Raw genomic sequence first — 21385 nt, forward strand, 5'->3', positions numbered from 1 at the left:
AAAAGGAGTTGTCCATCATAGGGCATGTCAAGGATCTTGGTCTGAATATCAGGCCGGAATGTTGTTGCCTTAAGCAATCCTTGGCGCCTTAGGACCGCCGCCCCAGACAGTTGGCGGAAACCAGTGGATGCGATGTCCATCGCACAGTCGATGATTACAGAAGCCGATCTTTCGCCCTCCAGCAAGACCTTTCTTGCTTCCTCTTTAGACTCTTTCGGCAGGGTCTCTAGGTAGAATGCAATGTCTGACCACATCTGCCTGTTGTAGCGTCGCAATAACGCCAATGAGTTAGACGCCCGCACAGTTAACGTCGACATGGAGGGAAAACTCTTTCCAATATTGTCCCAGCATCTCCCCTCTTTATCTGGAGGTGCTGAAAGTGGGGCAGATGGGTTTTTTGATCTGTGTTGAGCTGCCTGATTAATTACTGAATCAGGCTTGGGATGGCCTATAAGGCAGGCCAGAGCGTTGTCTGGAGCTCTATATTTTTATCCATTCTAGGGAAGACTGGAGGAACTGTAGAAGGGTTTTCCATTATTTTGATGCCTTGATCCCAGATATAATCTATGATAGGCATAGATCTAACAGATTTCTTGAAAGGTTCCTTGAAGTCATAAAGGAAACAGTCCTGTTGGTGAGACGGCATTGGAAGTTGAAAACGTTGTGCTGCTCTTTCCAGGAGATTATGGAATCCTCCGATATCCTCTGGAGGAGAGTCCACCTGAGGAGGCAACGGTGACGCTGGAAGAGGTTCCTCCTTCTCCTCCTCATCCGTAGAGGGTGGAGGCGGCACAGGCATTTCAATGGTAGGAGGCAGTGGAGGTGAAACTTGTGCCCTCTGAGGTGGACACAGAACTGGAGCAGGAGGGGGTGGAGGTAGGCAACTTCTTCTTGTAGTCTGAAATCATAAATTGCATGTCAGAGACCAGGGCTGAAGGAAGATAAACCATCTGTGGCTGTTGATGATGGCTTTCGTCTTCATAGTACACCTGCTCATCCATATCTTGATTGTCATACTCAGAGTCCTCCTGATATTTAACATTGAGTTCAGAAGGATTTCTTGCAGCCTGAAACATACTGTCCTCGTTCGAATCATCATCTTCGTCCAAAAGATGAGAGGGAAGCAAAGGTTGGACCCTACTGGTAGATGTCAGGGAAGGCGTCAGCCTCTGATTGCTGAATTTTTGTTGAAAATGTTTATTTTCGGTCTTTGATTTAGGTGTCGTCGACGAGGCCATCGTCGGAATATTCGTCGTCGCCGAAGAATCATGGATGGTCACAAGAGGCACTGGCGTAAATGAAGGACCTTTCGTCAACAAAGTCGTCGTCGACTATACACTTTTGTCGATGTGCGTATCATCGAGATTTCTTCATCTTCATCGTCGACGACAAAGGGGTATGCGCCGCCGACGAAGACGTCGGCGACGAAAGGTATGCCGATGAGACTGAAATTGTAGAAATGGTTGTCGTTGGCGAAGTCTCACCTCATACCACCCTAAGAACGCTCCGCTCTTCCAACCGCAATTTAGCCTCAGTACCCAGGATCAGAAAAGCCCGCTCAGGCGGCCGACTGTCCTCATTCAACGCGGCTAAACTATGGAATTCGCTCCCCTCAAACCTTAGAGCCCAACCTAACCTTCTCTCATTCCGCAGAGCACTTAAAACATGGCTTTTCCCATAAAACATTTCTCACTGGGCTATCACTAGGTTCTCACTAGGTTCCTGTCTATTAGCGCTGGGACGCCCATGGGCAGCCATGCGCTCTATAAATCTGTAAAATAAAAATAACTCCAGTAGCTGTATAAGGAGATCTTGTCATTGTCAGGGCCACCGTCGACGAGATGGTAGTAGACGGGGCTGAGGAAGGCTTTTTAAAAGTGTGTTTCACCCTCGGCGGAGGAGTCAGAGGGTCTGAAGCTGGTTTCTGCAAACTTTGAAGGGGAGGAGACTCCATTGCAGGCAAATCCTTAATTTTTGAAGCCTCTGAAGTCTTTTTGTGTGTCTTCTTTTGAGGCCTTGAGGTTGCTGCAGAGACATCTCTGGACCTTTTTTGAGGAGTTTAGAGGAGGATTTTGATGAGCTCTCACTCTCCTCAGAGGGCAAGGGGTCTCCTTTGTCCTTAAGCCTCTGCAGCCAAGTCAAAAGCCTTCCATCAGTCTTTTAGCATTTTTGTAGAAAAGGTACGACATACCTTGCAGTCTTTAGGTGAGTGGTCCAGATAAAGACAATAGGGGCAGTCCTTATGTTGGTCGTTGACATGTAACCTCTTCTTGTTGCAGGTACCACAGGGCCTAAAAAGGACTTTTTTTAAGAATGTCTGACATGAAGACAGTAAAGACTTCACTCAGACAAATATAATCTTGAAGAAAATATCTTGAATCCAGGAAATAAGAAAAACCTGAGCAGAGCTCAGTGGAGACTCCCTTAGCACGACGTGCGGTAGAAAATCTGAGGGACTAGAGCTCCTTCCAGGAAGGTTCCAGAGGGTGGTGACAGCTGATTGGTTGTTCTCTAGAGTTTGGTCCTTATTAAAAAAAGGACCTGGATATGTTACTAATGTGAGGCCCTAGGCCTATTACTCTCTATATCCAATGGGACATTACTTCACTTATGTACCGGGGACTCCCATCCCGACAACTTGGAATGATTCAGGAATGTGAATCTATGAAAGATATCAATGCTGGATAACTGCAGTTACAGGAAAGTAACGCATTTCTTCTAATATATTCTGGGCCCCCCACGCATGGGTGGGCATAATCACTTCTTATGACTTTGATCATTATTATTATTATTATGTGTTCTTATATAGCGCTCGATTACCCGTAGGCATCTCGGCGCTTGCCTTGGGAACCCGTCCTGGCTTTTCCCTGTGAGATACCCGAACTGGGCATCCCCAAGGTGAAAGCCAGGCATCCCGCCGCGGGGGGGCCGTAGTGGAGATTAAGCAAGCTAATGCCCAGAGCTGCAGAGTGTGAACCCGTGACTCGAGTAGGCACCGAAACGAGAATTATTGAGTCCGTGGATATTTGGGCTCAAGAACCTGCCGCGTCAGGAATTGAACCCTGGTCTGACCTCTGCTTCAGGGTCTGCCTCCTCTAACCAGTGAGCCACACATATATATATATATATATATATATCACACATATATAAAAGAAGAAACTAAAATAGGAGGACAAGGCGACACGAACTCTCTTTAATGAACAGCATAAATTCCCATGTCACACAGCACGCATTGTTAGCCTATAGGCTGCATTGGAATCTTAACAGCATAGAAAATGAAAGGAATTAGAAGAACAAAACTGGCACCGTGCCTTTAAGGCAGCCTTGATCCCCAGCTTCAAATCATGCCTCAGGGAAGACAGTTAGGTCAGTTGTTCTTTGCGGATACCCGAAGGTCAAGGAACAAAGAGATGAACCAATGATTCGTCATTTGCCTGGGGAGTAGGGTGGGTTGCTTATGACTTTGATGATGATACCCCTGTAAGAGAACTAGGATTACAGGTAAGTAACATCCTTAAAAAAAAGTCCCCAGACCAATTGATCAAAAGGGCATTCCCTATCGACCCTTGCCGGTAATATCTTGATATGAAGTCTTGCCATTTAAGAGATCGATGCTTGGATGACCCCATTCTTGGAAGATGTCTGCCACCACCTCGTCGTGCAGAACCCAGTCTTGTGAATCTTCGAAGTGACGACCTAGGGAATCTGCCTGAGCGTTTTGATCTCCTGGCAGATGGACTGCCGTAATTGAGAGTTGTCCGGTCCAAAGCCAATGCCGATCGCCTGAGCCTCCAAGGACAGCGTGCCCTTCCTGCTTGTTTAGATAGTACATACTGGTTGTGTTGTCCGTCTCGACCAATATGGAGCTGGACTGGATGAAGATGCACTGCTCGCAGAACCAGCATATGGTGTGTGATATGCTTGTTCCTTGATCGTCCACAGACCTTAAGTCTGAAGAGGGCCCATGTGAGCCCCCCAACCCTGAAGTGAGGCATCTGTGATTAGAGATTGTGTTGGCGGAGTTTGATGGAAGTCTACCTTGGGATGGATGATTTTGCAGCTAGGGAAAGTAGTGTTCTGTCATCCCATTGAGCAATTTTCTGATTCTATTTGTCATCCAGATCCTGTTGTACGGGCCGCATCATCAGTCTTGCATTGGGAACTAGGAAGATGCAAGATGCTATCGACCTCAGATGTGAGGCAACCTGCAGGACCGAGGGATGAGGAGAGTGAAGAAGATGATTACACCTCAGAGTGACAGATGATAGTCTCTCCTCCGAAGGATACACTCTTCCTGGCTAGGGTCTAGGGTAGCACCCAGATACTGTATTCTTTAAGTAGGTTGGTGAACTGATTTTTCCAAATTGACCTGAAGGCCCAGCCATTGTAACAATGCTAGGCAGATCTGATAGTGTTCTTTCACACCCTGAGGAGATGAACTCTTCAGAAGCCAGTTGTCGAGGTACAGATAAAGGAATAGTCCCTGGCGACGAAGTGCAGCTGCTACTATGGCCATGCATTTGGTGAACACTCAAGGGGCCAACTTGAATCCCAATGGAAAAAGTTTGTACTGGTAGTGCTTGGTCCCTACCATGAAGTGCAGGAACTTCCGGTGGCGTATGGTGACTGTTACATAAAAATACACATCTGAAGATCTATCGAGCACATCCATTGTCCTTGCTGGATATGAGGATATATTTGATGGAGAGCCAGCATATGAAATGTTTCTCGTTGGATGGATTTGTTGAGAATGAGATGGTCTAATATAGGTCCGAACTTTACGACCTTTCTTTCGTACCAGGAAGTACCTTCAGTAGACCCCTTTCCCTCATTGCGAGGGAGGAACATCTTCTATTGCAGCTTTTTGTAAGAGAGTGGCTATTTCTTGCTGTAGCAAAGACAGCTGGTGACACCTAGCTTTTACTGCTTTTAGAGTATCCATTTTGCAGTATATTTAGTACCCACTAGTCCTTTGTGATGCTGCGCCACTCTTGCACATCGTAATCGATACTTCTCGCCACTGGAGTGGGTAACGGTAACAGGGGAAGTGGCTGCTCATTGTTTGGTTGTATTCTTGGGGGTGGAGGAGGGCTGGCAAGGGGTGCCTCTACCACGGGTGGGACGACGCCTCTGGTAGTGCGTTCTGGTCTGGTGTTGCTGCCTCTGAAACCATACAGTGGTTTGAAATCTCTGAAGAAATGGCCTACGGTTGTAAGGTCTGTATTGGTGACGGAGTTATTTTCTCGTCTCCAGACCTACAGCTTTTAGAGTGCTAAGCTCTGTTTTCATCTTACCCATTTCCTTATCTGTGTGAAAGTCAAAGTGAGAGTTCCCGGAATAAGGAAGGTTTAGAATGCGCTGTTGGGCTTCCGGTTTCAGCGCAGTGAGTCGAAACCAGGATGATCTAGCACAGATGCCATGCGAGTAAGAGTGTGCGGCTAGAGATGCCCCATATTCTGCTGCACTAATCATCTGGTTCACCACTAAACCTCCTTCCAGAAGAACTTCCTCGAATTCTTGGTGATCCTCCTCGGGTAGTTTGTCTTTGTAGCATACCATTCTAGGGAGTCTCACAAGGCCCTATCAAAGTGCCCCCTAACAGTGCTGAAGAGCTGGATACCTTCAAGGATGAAGCTGCGGTGCCACAAACTTTCCTTCCCCAAGAAGCCTGTGCCCTACTCTCTTTGTCCAGAGGAAGCATTGAAGAGGAGGCTACTGCATGAGTGTTCTTTGCAGCAGCAAAAATAACGGAATCAGGAGGGGAATCTGCTCTCAGGAAAAGAGGGTCTTGCTCTGGAGGTTTATACTTTTTAAAGATCCTCGCTGGAAGCATTCTGAGATATACGGGAGTGAAGAAGGTATCCATGACTGGTTGTAAGAGTCCCTGTTCCAAAGGCAGCAATGTCTTACAGCTGACCTTTGGTGCAAAGTCTAAAAGATGACCAAAGATGACGTTTGGGGAGTGGGCATCTCAATATTCAACTTATGCGCTTCCCTTGCAAGCACCTTGGGAAAAGTATTAATGTCATCCACCGGAGATATTCTAGTAGGTGGACTGTCTGTTAATGTGGGAGAATAGTCTCTTTTGGAAGAATGTGTAGAAGAAGAGGAACATGAAGGTTACCTATGCCTTTTGTGGTGGCCACGTGTAGGGGGACCTATGTCGTGATGATGGAGTTGGAGTTCAGTCACGTTGTTGACGTCTGGGTGAAGTGGTAAGATAAAAGTCTACTGCATGCACCATAAGTTGTTGTATTAACATAGTGGAAGATTTCTGCCAGTGGTGCACTGGAAGGAGCCATCAGGGAGATAGATGAACAGATAGTGATCTCTGCCCCTTCTCCTGCTGTGAAGGAGGAACAGCCAACTGTGATGTGTCTTTCCGTGCCCGCCTTTCAGGAGACGGAGAAATGGAGCTCCACGACGTCGAAAGAGGCACCTGTGGTGATTTCATCTGCAAGATTGATGACGCCAAGCCCCCTTCAACGCTCAGCGAGTAGACTGTGAACGTCTTCCCGATGGTGATCGGTGAGTCGACTTCAAGAGATGAGAGTGCCTCGAAGTCGATCGGATTTGCGCCACCAAGACCCCTGGCTGAGAAGACACAGATGGAGTTCGAGTTTTCGTCGCCGGGAGATGAGTCGCCAACGGAGGCTGGAGTCTTGACGTTGAGTGAGTTTTCGGCTTTGACGTAGAGCGATGACCCACCGAAGGAGACTGGAGTCTTGACGCAGAGTGAGTTTTTGGCTTCGACGTTGAGTGATGACCTGCCGACAGAGACTGGTGCCTCAACGTTGGGAGTGTACTGGCCAACGGAGAACAATGCCTCGATGGTGTACAGGAGAATGTCTTCTGGACGTTGAGCCTCTTTGGGAGGGTGTCAGCTTTGATTGAGGCCTCAACATCGACCGTCGCTGGGTTGACGGCAACAGAGCACTTTACCTCGATGTTGAGTGTCTTAGTGGCGGCGCCAATGGAGAATGATGTCTCGACATTAGCATTGTAAAGGTGCCAACTTAGATCTGCTCCTCGACGTTGATTTTCGCAGAGTTGACTGCAATGGAGAGGGTTGGACTGACGACGGTGGATCTCGTCAATGGGAAGATGTACCTCTATTTTCCTGAGAAGTCTTCGACGACACGCATAGTGTTACAATACTTTCTTAGGCGGCCTGGTCGACAGAGAAACCCTCATGGTCATTTTTTTCGCCGCTGAAGGGATTTTTGATGCCGAGTCCGACACAGAAGAAGAACAGTTAGGGACCTTACTCTTGGAAGACGACCAGGGTCTCTTCTTCTGCCTCACTGGAGAGCAGTCTCTGAAAGTAGTAGATTTCTTCTTTTCTAAGAGGCTATAAAGAATAATCCCTACTCAATCCTTGAGAGTACATCTTGAAAGATTCTTGCAGTGTTGGCAGGTCTCAGGAGTATGAGACTCAGGAAGACAGAGAATGCAAACAGAATGTGAATCTGTTTTGGCCTTCTTTTAGCACAGGAGGGGCAAGGGTCGAAAATAGATGACATAATTTGACAGAAAAAAGCAAAATGTATGTCAGAGAAAGGTAATTTCTTACTTCATGAGTTGAAAAACATCAAATGAACAAAAGTTACTGGTTAATTCAGGAAACGTTTTTGACAAAAAGCCAATACAATGCAGAATTGAAAATCCAGAGACCTGACTAAGTAGACCCTCCAGGATTTCGCGATTTGCCGCGAAATCAGCACTGTTGTAAAAATGCAGCGATTTTTACAAAAGTGCACGCAAAATCAGGCACAGTGTGTAATAGATGCAAGATTTAAAAGTAATTTTAACTATGCACTGAGATAATTCAGTAGTTGTAGGAGGAGAATTTAGTTATCACACGAAGAAGCAACACTTTTATTGATATTAACTTTTTTAACTTTATTTGACCGTGTCATGAATCCTGAGAAGTAAGATTTGTACAATAGGGGACATTGGCTAGAAGTTGATTTAATGAATAGATCCAAATCATAATTCCTATTTTCATAATTTTTTATGGACATTGTTCTGTATCAGGTTTTGTTTGTAATGATGTTAAGTAATCTGACACAATAAATAATGAATTCATTCATTGTGAACTGGCACGTACCACAGCCCTGGGTGCTCTAATGTCTGTGAAATTGGCACGGTGCCTTTTTAGTTGGCACTGGCATCTTGCTAAGGTGCAATGTGAGCAGAAGCCTAGGACTGTCACTGGCAATGCAAAGTGCCTGTTCAGGTCATTACTTTCTTCCATGCCCTGGGTAAGTCACATAAAGCAGTGGCGCCAGTCTGCCCTATTTTAGCTTTCCTAGATTTATCTAAGGGCTGGTCGAGTCTAATGTTCATTTTCAAGAAACTTCCTGTCTGAGCCTTTCTTGCCAGAGCCGTGGCTGCCTTCCACTTCTCTCATGCTCTGACTGGTCCAGAAGGAGTCCTTTTCCATACTCCTCAGGCAATGAAGCATATTTTTTCTACATTGCGCTTACAATTTTATATATGAGACTGTAATGGGGTCAAAGAGAAGACAGAAAAATCTGCTATAGCCCTGCTGGTGCCTCTACTGCTTCTGCAAACTCTGGTACATTGCTCAATTTGAACTGGTGGTTGAGGTGATGATGAGCATGACACTCATTCTTGGTAGCCACGACCTATTTATCGTCCTCAGAATTTGACCCAGAGAAAGGAAGGCAGAACAGGGAGAAAGAAGGGAAAAGAGAAGGATGGTAGCACAGTGACAAGGAAAAAAGCAAGGAAGAAAAATACCTGCAAGAGTGAGATAAAGGAACTTAATTATGTATGTTGGAAGAAAGAGACATTAAGTGGAATGAAGATTAGTCAGCCTTGGTATTCCTCAATCCTGGCATTTGACAGCACCGGCAGTGGGCTCCTAAATAAATTATGGGCCCGGCATTTATGTTTCTAACAAACTAAGAACTACTCTTGAGAGCTGCCCAGATGGCGACAAGGTAACTCACAGCCTGGTCCTGTCATCCAAAGCTTTGCTGTACCACAGAGCAAAATGTGAAGGGAATGAGGCTGTTTGTGAACGGAATGAACTTTGATACACGTGGGCAAACGTGCTAGCCAGTGGACCACTAAGCACTTTCTTCACAGGAAGCAGAAGCAATTCAGATGACCCACTGGCAGCAGAGACTAGCAAAGTACAGGATTATAAGAGGAAAAGGCAACATCCCTACCTTGTATTACAACCCAATCACAGTGTCACAAAGGGGTCTCACTTACATGTCAAGATAAGGACGGTGAAAGGTACAATCACATTTGAGCTGAGACAGATATTTGCAGATGAGATCAGCGCCAAGATGATTGCAATAAAACCACTAGGTACCGGACAATGACCAGACATTTATATACAATTATAATCTGGGCTGGGCAAATCGTTTAAATAGAGGAGATATGTTTTATCACGGTCTGCCTGGATAGCAATAAAAATTGAGAGCATGTGATAATTGGAATGGGGAGGGGACGGGAGTCTCTGGGCTCATTTAGGTTGGCAGACACAGTGCTCTGCAAAATATGTGGTTGACTACCCTGCCCACTAAACTTGGGGTTTCGTCGTTTTTTACAAAAGTGCCACCGAAATTGAAGGAATGCAAGGAAAAGGTTGTTACATTTCTATGGTAAAACAACTCCGAGAAGTGAAGACAACAAAAATACATCAGAACACTGTATGGAGGATTGCATTTCCAAGGGATAACCGCCTGTACCTGTGGGTTGCTTCCTCTGTTCCATATCCCGGGTTGCCTATTTCAAAGCAGAATACTCCGCTAAAACAGTTTCCATTGATTTAAGGCTGAAAATGTATGATGATGAGTTAAATAAACTGCCGCAAAAATGATGCTAAATTTCCATATTTGTGCCGCTAAATTTCCATACTTGTGCCGCTAAATTTGCTAATCCATGCCGCTATATCCTGGGGGGTCTGGGGCATAATTGAAAGCTGGGGGTCATGGCTGCATTAAAGGCACAGTGCCAGTTTTGCTCTTGCAATTGCTTTAATTTTCTATGCGGTTAAGGTTCCGATGCAGCCGATGGGCTAACAATGCCTGCTGTGTGACATAGCAAATTTTTGCTGTTCATTAAAGAGAGTTCAAGTGTCTCCTTGTCCTCCTAAGGCAGGATCGCTCGACAGCGGGTACCGGCGTTGGGCCAGGTCAGAGGCCAGAATCAATTTTTGGTCAAAGGACGCCGCACACAGCCACACTTATGACATCTCAAATGACATCACTGATAACATCATCCAGTGAATGTGTGTTTTTCTGAAAATTAACTATGTTTTATACATGTATATCTCAAGGTCGTGGGAAGAATAAATGGGTATATAAGTGTCTAAATGGAGGATTTTGTTTTTGTAAAATTGATTGCATAACTGAGTAATTAAGTGTATCTTAGTAAATGCATGGGTTAGTGAGTAATGTTTAAATATGTAAATATCTGTATCAGTCTCTCACTTTGTGTATAAGTGGCTGCATGGGTTTGTGAGTAGCTACAAGAGTGTATATATTGATTATTAGTTGGTTTTTTGAGTATCAGTATGAGTGTCTGTATGGTTCTGTGGTGGGTATTACTTAGTGCATAGATGCATGAATGAGTGACTCACTGTTTGTATGTGTTGAAGACAGCATGTGTGCAGGATTGTATGAGTGGATGAGTGTGTGTTTGGGTGTGTTAGTGAGTGAATCAATAGTGTCTTTATGAGTAACTACATATTTTGTAAACTAGTATATGTGAGTATTGGTGTATATAAGTGAGTATATGTGAGAGTGAGAGATTGTAAGAGTTTCTGTATAAATAAGTATGTGTTTCCATAAGTGATTGTTTAAGAGAGTAAGTATGTGTACGTTTCTGTAGAAGTAAGTGTGGTAGTGTGTGTATAACTGTATAAGTAAGTAAATGGATGTTTTATACTTTGTTTGCATGTGTGACTATGTGTGTGAGTAACTCTATGTATGAGGGGTGGTGTGTAACAGGTTGTATAGGTGTATGAGTACATATGATGAGTGAGTACATATATAAGTAAATATATAGGACTGTTTGTGAATGAGTGGATGTGTATGTAGATCTTGGAATTACTGAATAGGTTGTTGTTACTGGTATTGGTATGTCCATTTTTTTGAAAATTGTAGTTTCTATTTTTGAATGTGTGTATCAAAGGTTATATTAGGGTGAGAGGAGGTCTACCACTCTATCACAAGGATGATGTCATCAGTGATGTGATCAGGGATGTCACTGACCATGTCATGAGTGATGTAATATGGGACGTCATCAGCAATGCATTGCGGGCGCGCAAATTATATTTAGCTGAACTAACTATAACGGGGGAATTTTTATGGTTTTGTACGAGTGAAATGTCCAGCTAACTATAACGCCCCTAAAACATATGGTTTTTGCAGAGAATTTGTAAGGTTTTTTAAATGCTAATTCCTAACTATAAAGTGGCTGAAACCTATGGTTTTTTCGGTGAATTTCAAATGTTTTTTAAATTCTAGTTTCTAACCAGGCTAACAGAGGTAGGACATGTGAAGAAAGAAGAAAACGCACAGAAAGAAGCAAAAGAAATGCAGAAAGAAGCAACAGAAGTCCTCAAAGACGAAGAAAAGTGCAGGACGAAGCAAGATATGTAAAAAGAATAAACAGAGGAGCAGAAAGAAGCCGTGTTGCAAAATCATCCTGTACCCTCAACTTTTTCAGTTGGGTACTGGTGGTAACGGAGTCTGACTAACCAGTCCTACAGCCAGTGATATGTTAAAAGACACTTAGAATACAGTGAAAACACCTACATACACTAGGGAACTCTATGCGTTAGGGCCCCCCTGTGATTAGCAGGACCTCCTCTGTATAAGCCCTTAGTATATAATAGGGCAGGGGGATTAAACCTACTTGTTAAAACACACCACGGGGTGCGTTTGCACACTGGTGAAGGGAGGGGGAGAGCCTGAGGTGACATGTGTGCAAACACGCCCTGTGGGCCTTTTAAGTTGGGAGGTAAAGTCCCCTTGAATCCTGAGGGTCCCTAGGGTGAAACTAGCCCACTAGGTACCTCCAGTAAGAGCCGTTGCAGAGAGGTGTAAAAAGGGGCACGGCCTGCCCCACCTCTCTGCAACGCAGCGCGGTGTCACTTACTGGAAGCACCTGCTGGGCTGGTTGGCCCCCAGGGACCCTCAGGATTCAAGGGGAATTAATTCCCGAACTTAAAACGCGCCACAGGGCGTGTTTGCACACTTCACCTGAGTCCCCGTCCCCTCGCTTCCCCACTGTGTAAACACGCCCTGTGACTGATTTAAATTGGGAGATTCAGTCCACTTGAATCCTGTGGATCCCTAGGGTCAAACTAGCCCACTAGGTACCTCCGGTAAGCGCCACGGAGCTGCGTTGCAGAGTGTGGTAAAAAGGGCGTGGCCTCTGAATACCTGTCTGCAACGCAGCTCCCTGGTACATACTGGAGATACCCGGTGGGCTAGTAGCAAACTACAGTGTCCCAGAGGCCAGCCCTGGGGCTTCGCGGTCCCCAGGGCCACCATTGGCTCCGGGTGGGGAGGCCCCCTCCCACTTAATTCAAAGCCCCGAGGGTGGTTGTAGGAGAGTGGGGTCTGCAATCCTATGGTCACCCCAGATTTTTGCTTTTTGCTTCACTGGTTTACGACTTTCCCTGGCTGTGGGCCTGCTAATCAGACCCACAGCCTAGCTGTTCTCTCTCCAAATTGACAAACATGTACTTTAGGTGCATTTACCAATTGGTACTGGGCCACCTTATCAGTCCCTGTACAGTGTACCTTAGGTATCCAGGGCATAGGTGTACCCAGGGCCTACCAGGGGCTGAAGCATGTATTATGCCACCCCTGGCTGGCCATCTAAATCTGACACAACTGGCTGCATGACAGCTGGGGCAAGGTGGTGTAAACACCATTTGCTGTAGATATAGTATACCTATATCTAACCCTAAAATGGACACATATATTCCTATCAGTCACTCCTATGGAAGGCCTTATCAATCCTGAATTATTTGAAAAATACAAGGGAACCCAGGGCGCAATAAGCTAAGGACCTTGGGTAGGTACTTATTATCAACAACAACAGTCCTTAGTAAGGAAGGGGAATGTACACGAAATGAATATAGACTAAATAGGACTATATTTGTTAAGAAATGCTTCACTGGTGAAGGTTTCCTCACGTCGTGCAAGGACCCCCACCGTGGACCTGCACTCACTCCATTTTCCGATCCTTGGACCAGGGCACCGCTCCTGTAGATTCCGCGTAACCCACGCTGGCTCCACCTTTTGTGGGTTCAAGCTAAATTGTTAATTTTTTAGGCAATCATTTCTGTCCTGAGGATGAACCAATATTAAGTATGGTTCGAAACGTCGTCGACAAAAATGCACTAAATGCATAGTTAACACAAACATGCATATGTGTATACTGTGGATCGTCTTATAATTTGAATTTTAGATGACCCAATTTTGCCTACCATTCCTCCCCTTGTCTGTGTTCCCCCAGTGTGTTAGCTGGACATCGGCTGGTGTCCCACGTTCATCACACTGTGTTTTATTCCTCCTTGCATTATTGTTATCAAGACATTAAAGTGTCCGGCTGGGCATTTCTTAACAAATATAGTCCTATTTAGTCTATATTCATTTCTTATCAATCCTGAAGGCAGAGTGCTTGGAATTATGTGAGATGGTGCTCTGGCATGAGCTGAGCCCGTTTGCAGCTTGCGGAACCAAGTCCTAATAGCTGTTCCATGATAACGCTATACCATATACTCTTAAGTGCATTATCAACCTCGCGGTTAAATGCTAACTCTGGTATAACATTATCAAAACATGTCGAGCAAGGTGTCATACGATTTGGAATACTACCCCCTCGCCAATTCTGGCGACGGGGGTAGCATTCCACCCTTCTAGAGGGACACGACATGTATGTAACTGTGAACCCCGGTTAAAGTTAACTCGAGCCTCAGCATCACAAAATGGATGCTGCCACCACAGACACAAGTCTGACCTCCTGCTGCTGGGAGTCCTTCCAGCGAGGATGGCCTGGACAAAGGGTTTCCTGCCTTGGGAGGTGCTAGCACCACCCCAGAGGCCTGAAAGGAATGAGACATGCCTGGGGCACACAAGGTGCCCTGTGCGTACACCGGTTCAAACCAGTTGCTGGTGCATCCCAGCCCCGGACAAAGGATAGGGGGTGTAACCACCCCCTCCCTGGTCCCACCCAGGGGAGGGACCTAGTCAGTAGTGCAGCCCCCTTTAGGAAAATAAAGGTAGGAGCTGGTCCCATTCCAAATTAGATTATCCTGAACTATTGAACAAGAAGAAACTCTGGCCTTGGACGTTCTGCTCCACAGAAGACTGAAGAATCTCCCTTGTGGACAAGGAGTGTCCACCCTGCAACTGCAGGCACCATCAAGCGTCCAGCAGGTTCACTTTGTCGTCTTCCCTCGAGGATCCAGACTTCAGAGCCCGACGAGACCAGGATTCCCAGACCTCTCCGACCTCTACCTACATCTGCAGCAAAGCTGAGACCCGTGGGTGCGACGAGACACGTGGGACCGGCCATCTTGAACGAACCTGCACTTCGCTTCCAGCACGACTCTCGAGGTAAACTCGACCAAGTGCTTTGAGGACCGAGAAGCCCCAACCCCAAGCAGCCCCTGCACCGAAGATCAGCCCTCCAGCATCCACGAGAACTGAGTGGGGCCCTTCTGCTTTGTTGCTGCTCGACGCGTTGTCTGGTCACTTGCCGGCTGGCTAGTGGCCTCCCAGACGACGAACCCTTGAATCTTTGCTGCTAGTCTGGTTGCTCCAGACTGGTCCTTGCTCCCTTCCAAAAGAGGGGCACCCCGGACTCTCCTAGTCCGCACCAGACGCTTTTCCTTACTCACCGCGTGGGTTGCCTTTGCCAAGGCCTGTTGAGTCCAATCCCGGATCCGACACCGCCGACAGCGAGAGCCTGCGTGGGACAGCTCGTGCCTCCATCCTGGTCGTCTAAGACACCTCCTGGTCCACGTGGCTGCAGAGTCAAGCGTCCACTCTTCACCTGATCGCGACGACGACATCTGGTTCCTTCCTGGTTCCACTCCAGTCACTGGCTAGTGACTGTGAACATTGTCCCCTCTGCTTTCAGGTCTCCTTCTTCAACAACCCACCCTTGGATTGCACCGGACATCTTCCTCCTGGTCGCCTGCAGCATCTTTTCTTTCAGGCTCCATAGACTTCAACGCGAGAACCCGACGCACTTTGACACCTGTGCACCCGCAGTCCGTGGGTGAGGTAACAAGAGCATTTCGGTGCTCAAGGGTAGTTTAACTGTCCTAGTGTCCAGTTCCACAGTCGTTTTAGTCCTATCTAGTCAGGATTGTCCGTACTCACCTTTTAACTTGAACTGTACTGTCCATAGGCGTTGTTACGCATCTCGCGTGTGAGTTCACACTCTGCACACGCGTTCCGTGGGCCTCCTATTACTTACCTGAAGTTAGTATAGCGTGATCCCATCGATCCTACAGCCTCTGGACCGCTCCATTCCTTTTATCGACTCTCACATTCCACTTACTTAGTATATGGTTTGTCGTGCCCCTAGGGCACCATTGTAATTTTGTGCAACTTGTAGTATTTTACGTAAGAGATTGTCATGTGCTTAGCCCTCTGACCTCATAAAGAGTTCAGAGGTGTTGTTATTAATAAATATACTGTTATTTTCATAACAACCTGTGTGGTGTCCTTTCACTTGGTATTCAAGGGGTTATATTGTGGTAAAACAGCTGGCTTCACATGCCAAAAGAGTTTAGCCTAAGACTGCTTTGTCCATGCTACCATTAGGATAGCTGGTCTATAAGGTTGACTTACAACCAATCACCATAAGGGTTGTTTGGACTGATACAAGGTGATCACTAGAACTAGTGAGCATCATATATCAGGCCAACATCTCACAGTGGTGTTCCCTGGGGCTTGGGGATCCGAAACGGACCCCCTATTTTAAATATTTTGTGGCCCGGGGAGGTGGCGGTCCCCGGAGCGTAACGCCCCCCCCACAGGTTTATTTTTTTATTTAAAAAAGCCCTGGTGGGTGGTGGTCCCTGGGGCTTGGGAAGGGGGCTTGGATGCCCCCCCCCCCATGTTCAAATTTAAAGCCCCATGTAAATAAAGCCCCTGGGACTTGCCCCCCCCCCCCCCCGGGCTAAATAGTAACGAAGCACTTTTTTTTCTTTCTCAGCAGGATCCGTGCAACCTGCGCGGATTTTTCCGATTTTAGTGGGTCAGGGCGTTTCTACCCTGCCCCCTTTTTGCGTTTTGCGCCTTAATGTTACTGATTTCCTGTGCCTCGGTTCTACTGAGGCACAAGATGGCTGCCAACACTTCCTGGTTTGGAGTATTGAAAGCCAATTAGCATGCAGCTTGTGATCGGGAGGGTGCGCGGATCCTCCACGGCCATAGATATCACTATCTTTATTCCTTAATCTCTCAAAAACTACCAAACAGATTTACACCATTTTTAAAAAGGTCGCTTTCTGCGCCAAGCAGTACCTTTTTGCCAAATTTGGTATAATTCAGTTCAGCAGTTTTTGCTATAACAGTGTCTAAAGTTTGCTTTGGGAAAATTATTTTTTCACCAGTATTTTTTGAATTACTTAGGAACTACTGAATGGATTTACACCATTTTAAAAAAAACTGCCCTGTTTGATCCAAGGGCTACCTTTTTGCAAAATCTGGTGTAATTCCGTTCAGCAGTTTCGGCTGTAGCCGTGTCTAAAATTTCCTATGGGAAATAACATAGGGGAAACACGTTTTGTGAACCCCCTTTTTTTCTCGGCCCCCACTTGACGAATCACCCCCAAACTTTCAGAATAGGAGCAGACGGAGCTGGCGATACGTTTTGAAAATTTTGCGAACATTCGTCAACCGGCGGCAAAGTTATTGCAAATAGAATGTTGCGGATTTCCTATGGAAAATAGGTCCTAGCTACAACTACCTACTGGCGGCCGCCAGTAGGTAATATATATATATATATATATATATAAAGAGAGAGAGGGCAAAATTACCAGAGCATTTGTTAGCCTTGTTTTATTGGATGCTGCATTGGCTTGTGAACAAAATCATATATATGTATATACAGCTGTATATGTGTTTATATATATATATTTTTTGGGCTGGCATATTCAGTGCTCATGACTATTGATGAGGATCCCCTGGAAGAGAATTAATGAGCTATTCCTGGCTCGTTAAACTAATTCCTATAGGAAGAGCGGAGTGGCCCGAAAGCAATTTGATTTAGAGTGACAATTATTGAAAAATGCCCTGCATAACACAGAAATAGAACGAAGGGTCTGATACTGTTATTGTATGTATATAGCGCTTACTACCCCTGACAAGAAGTTGAAACACTTTTCAGCAAGTAGCAAGCTACTCTGGAACCCAACTGTGGATTAGCAAGGGGAAACATACATTTTATTGAGCGTGGTGGGACTGTTAGTTGGATGAATAGGATAGAGGATGGATAAAGGATAGAAGAGTTTGAAAATGATTATTTGGGAGTTCACAGCAGTAAAAGAGGTTTAGGATGAGTCAGAGAGCCTGTTAGTTGGATGAATAGGATAAAGGATGGATAGAGGGGGGAAGAGTTTGGAAAGAGTTGCTTGGGAGTTCATAGTGGTAAAAGAGGTTTTGCCAGAGAGTGGCGTTAGGGGAGATTATTGAACAGGATGAGTCATATAGAGGTGATATGAGGACGCTTGAGAGATTACTAATTTTTGTAATTTCATCTCTGCAGTGGGAAGAAAATATATACATTTCTAAATACATGGCCACACATTAGAGGTATACAAAAATAGAGATTATCACAATATACACATATGGAAACAAATTAGGAGATATATAATTGTACAGGAAAAAAGTCCCATTAGCATATGCATGGATAAATATTTACAAACTCAGGCCTTCTGTTTTTGTTATACGCTTATTATAATTTTTTTACATTTATGTATTTTTTATTATATATTTGTCCCGCAATATTTCAATAATGAAGCACTTATAGATTTCATTTATATACTCATAGCTTCACATGGTGACAGATATGTGTTATTATAGGAAAGTAAACTCATAAGCCTACACTCATTTTCCTATGTGTTATTGATATACTTATATATGGATATGTTAAAGTTATTCAGGTATGTATGTATGAATAAAATATTTTTTATTTATGTATTTTTTAAATACATTTATTTCTTTTTATTCCTCCCCTAAGTAAGTATAAAAATATATAGAGAGAGATGCATAGCCATATTTGTTGTTTGGGTTTTAATCCATTAAAAGAATTATTCGAATTTTATAATTTAATTGTTTTGATTTATGTAGTTATTCTTTTGTTTACGTAATAGGTATATTCAATAGTTAACATTTACCCGCACTTTCTATATAATCATATTTATTTGTTGTGACACAAGTGACCATAAGGGAGATCCATAAGCATGTAGTCAAATATGTATAGGCTATTTATATAATGACCTATAGACATTTTCAAAAAGTCAAATCATTAACGGAATGCTGAGCAAATCAAACTTTGACCCACAGTCACAGATCTGGGTTTAATGTATCGTTTTTTGCTCACCATGCCGCCCCAGATGGGACCCAAACATATGCAAATCAGTCTTGACCCTGCTCCCCATGTGAACAGTCCAGCCCAAAGTACCAGGCCAGGTCCTCCCCGGACTGGAAACAAGCATCCTGGGACCGGTTTCAGGCTGTACTGTTCCCAGCAGGAGAGGGTCTAGACTGATTTACATATGGCTGGGTCCAAACGGGGATGGCATGTTGATCAAAAGAACAATGGATTTAACCTAGATCTCTTGACTCAGGGGTAAATGTTTGATTAGTTCATCATTCCTTCTATCATTTGTTTGTGCAGCACTATATACATTTTAAACATAACTATAAGTATTGTATATATTTTACCCACAAGTAATATTGTAATTATAAATTGCATTCATATAGTGCTTACTACCCCTGATGGGGCATCAAAGCGTTTTTCGGTGAGTAGCACGCAAATCGGAACCCAAAAAGGATTAGTGGTGTATTAGCATAGGGAAATAAGAAATTAATTTGAGCGGTGGACATGTGAGTCTTTCATTTGGGTTGAAATACTTAAGGTCTGCCGATCTGGAAATCAGGCAGGCGAATCTTCAGTTCAGTGGAGACTGAACTTGGACGTATTTGGGACAGTATGCCCTCTCCTCCAAACTCTTAATCCGCCCTTAAGTCTATTTAAACATTACTTGTCAATCATCCATTCTCACCTTTTCATTCAATAACACCTAACTCAATTTCTAGGAGTAAATTATATAGACACTAGAATAGGACGCGAAATGCAATTTTAATACATACTGAAAACTATTTTCATTAGTTTAAGTATTTTTAAATTCTTATTGATGTATTAAAAACAATTTTAAAAAGCAGGGTAAAGACCATCAGCAAACTTTTAAAGGAAAACAACGGACCCATCAGTAAAAAATGTCTGCGACTTATCTGGTTCTTCCAAGATGTTAGACACCAGTCCATACAAGTCTGTCTCACTGCCATATTCACTTCTTTCACTCTGTATCCTAACAAAACAAATACAAAAACACAAGAATGACTGTTAGTACAAGTTACTCAATGCAGTGACTCTTTTATTGGTAGCTCTATGTCCCCGTTCCTCCAGACTTCTAAGTAGTATAAGAATATTATGAAAAAGAAAAAGCAGCACTTTTTCCCCAGTATCAGATGAAAGATTAATTTTAATCCAGGTCACATGTGCGCCCCATTTGAAACTGCGATGGTCATCTCATATCTACCACCATGCTTCCATACTCAGTTCCTGTTTTTTTAATTTTTTAAATCAAGGTCATTACAGAAACGGAGCCTGGCTGACTTGGGGAACGTCTGGAGGAAGGTGGCATTTCAAACACCAATACATGATTCACTACAGCGAGTAAATTGCACTTCCTGTTACATTCAGTCCCTCTTCCCCATGAACCATGCAAAGATTTTAATAGCACTAAAACTTTTATGGGGCAACCTTAAAGAACCTCCAGGTTAGCAAAAATAGGTTTAGATAAACAAAACAGTGACTATGCATCTTAAAAGCAAAACAGCAGCTTTGTAGAAAATGTAAGAAGTGCAGGGACCCACTGAAGTTGCTAAGATCCTTGCAGTAGGGGCTTGCATGGCATCCAACAGTAACCAATTCAGCAAACACTGGCTGCAATTCAATACCTGTCAGCCTCACAACAGACCCTCATACTAGATGTAATGACAAGCGTGTCCAATTTTCTCGTGGTACAGTAACTATCCATCTTGTGAGCTCTACTGTTGACTAACTAGTCAGAAAATTACATTTTCTGCAAATTAAGAGGAATCCCCCCCCCAAAAAAAAACACAGAAAGAATCAAGTTAATGTTAATTTGAAAGACCAATGAAAAATCTGATGAAATGATTATGTAGAGCCACCATAAAAACAGTGTTCTCTGAGACTTATTTGAGGCACTGGCTGACAGTGGTATAACAGGCAGCAATCATAATTACTCATATCCTGAACTTGGAGAAGGTTTTTTTACTGGTGCATGCAATTGGAAAGACATCTAAAAAAACCTAATGAGAACAAAATTCTTGAGAGAGTAACTATGCTATTGAAGCTAACAGGGGTAGGAGATAAGATAACCAGAGGAGTTACTTCACTTGATGGGGAGTATAATAGTCTGAAATACTGGAGGTGAATGAAACCTTCATCTTCTTCAAATGGTAGAGCCACTCTAAAGATAACTAAAATGATCAAGAGGACTCGACTTCAAAGGTGGTATAGATTACAATTGGCTTCCGCATTGAACATGGTCTCGAATGTGACAGCCTAGGATCCTTTGATGTCAATGAATGCTTAGACATCCATCTCCTTCATGGCGTCTCATCTTTCGACGTCAGGCAAACTGGCACAGTACCTATATTCAACATAATATACGTTTGACCGGAAAGGATTAGTTACTTACCTGTAATCCTAGTTCTCTTCCAGGGGTATACTCATTAAAGTCATAGCACTGAATTATCTCCGCCCATGAGCGGGAACCCGGAACACATAATATACATATATATGTGTAAATATATCAAAAAGTACATTGTACTAAAATAATTATACACATATACATGTATAACAACCATAATATGCAGCCTAACATATACACATAGGCTAATAAAGCCAACCTTACACACGTTCTGAAGCATGAAAATATGCTAAATATAAATGCAATAAACAGGCATGAGCCTAAAATGCATTACATAACCATGAAAATTTTTTTATTTTCATCAAAGAACCTGTTGTAAACAGTTATTAGCCTAAAAGGCTG

The 21385-nt window shown here is 44.1% G+C and overlaps 1 protein-coding gene across 3 annotated transcripts in view; it reads right to left on the bottom strand.

Moving 5' to 3' along the window:
• MEIOC (meiosis specific with coiled-coil domain) overlaps positions 1-21385 on the bottom strand; it is a 1190863-nt gene that overhangs the window by 583994 nt on the left and 585484 nt on the right. For 2 of the 3 annotated variants that reach the window (XM_078645158.1, XM_078645160.1), the window contains one exon: positions 19508-19612. The exons of the other annotated variant lie outside the window; for it this stretch is intronic. In XM_078645158.1, the coding sequence (XP_078501284.1) occupies positions 19508-19612 (105 nt within the window). The remainder of the gene's footprint in view (positions 1-19507; positions 19613-21385) is intronic. 3 annotated transcript variants of the gene reach the window in all.

The sequence above is a fragment of the Lissotriton helveticus genome, chromosome 5_1 (genome assembly GCF_964261635.1).
Source record: "Lissotriton helveticus chromosome 5_1, aLisHel1.1, whole genome shotgun sequence".
NCBI classification, from domain to species: domain Eukaryota; kingdom Metazoa; phylum Chordata; class Amphibia; order Caudata; family Salamandridae; genus Lissotriton; species Lissotriton helveticus.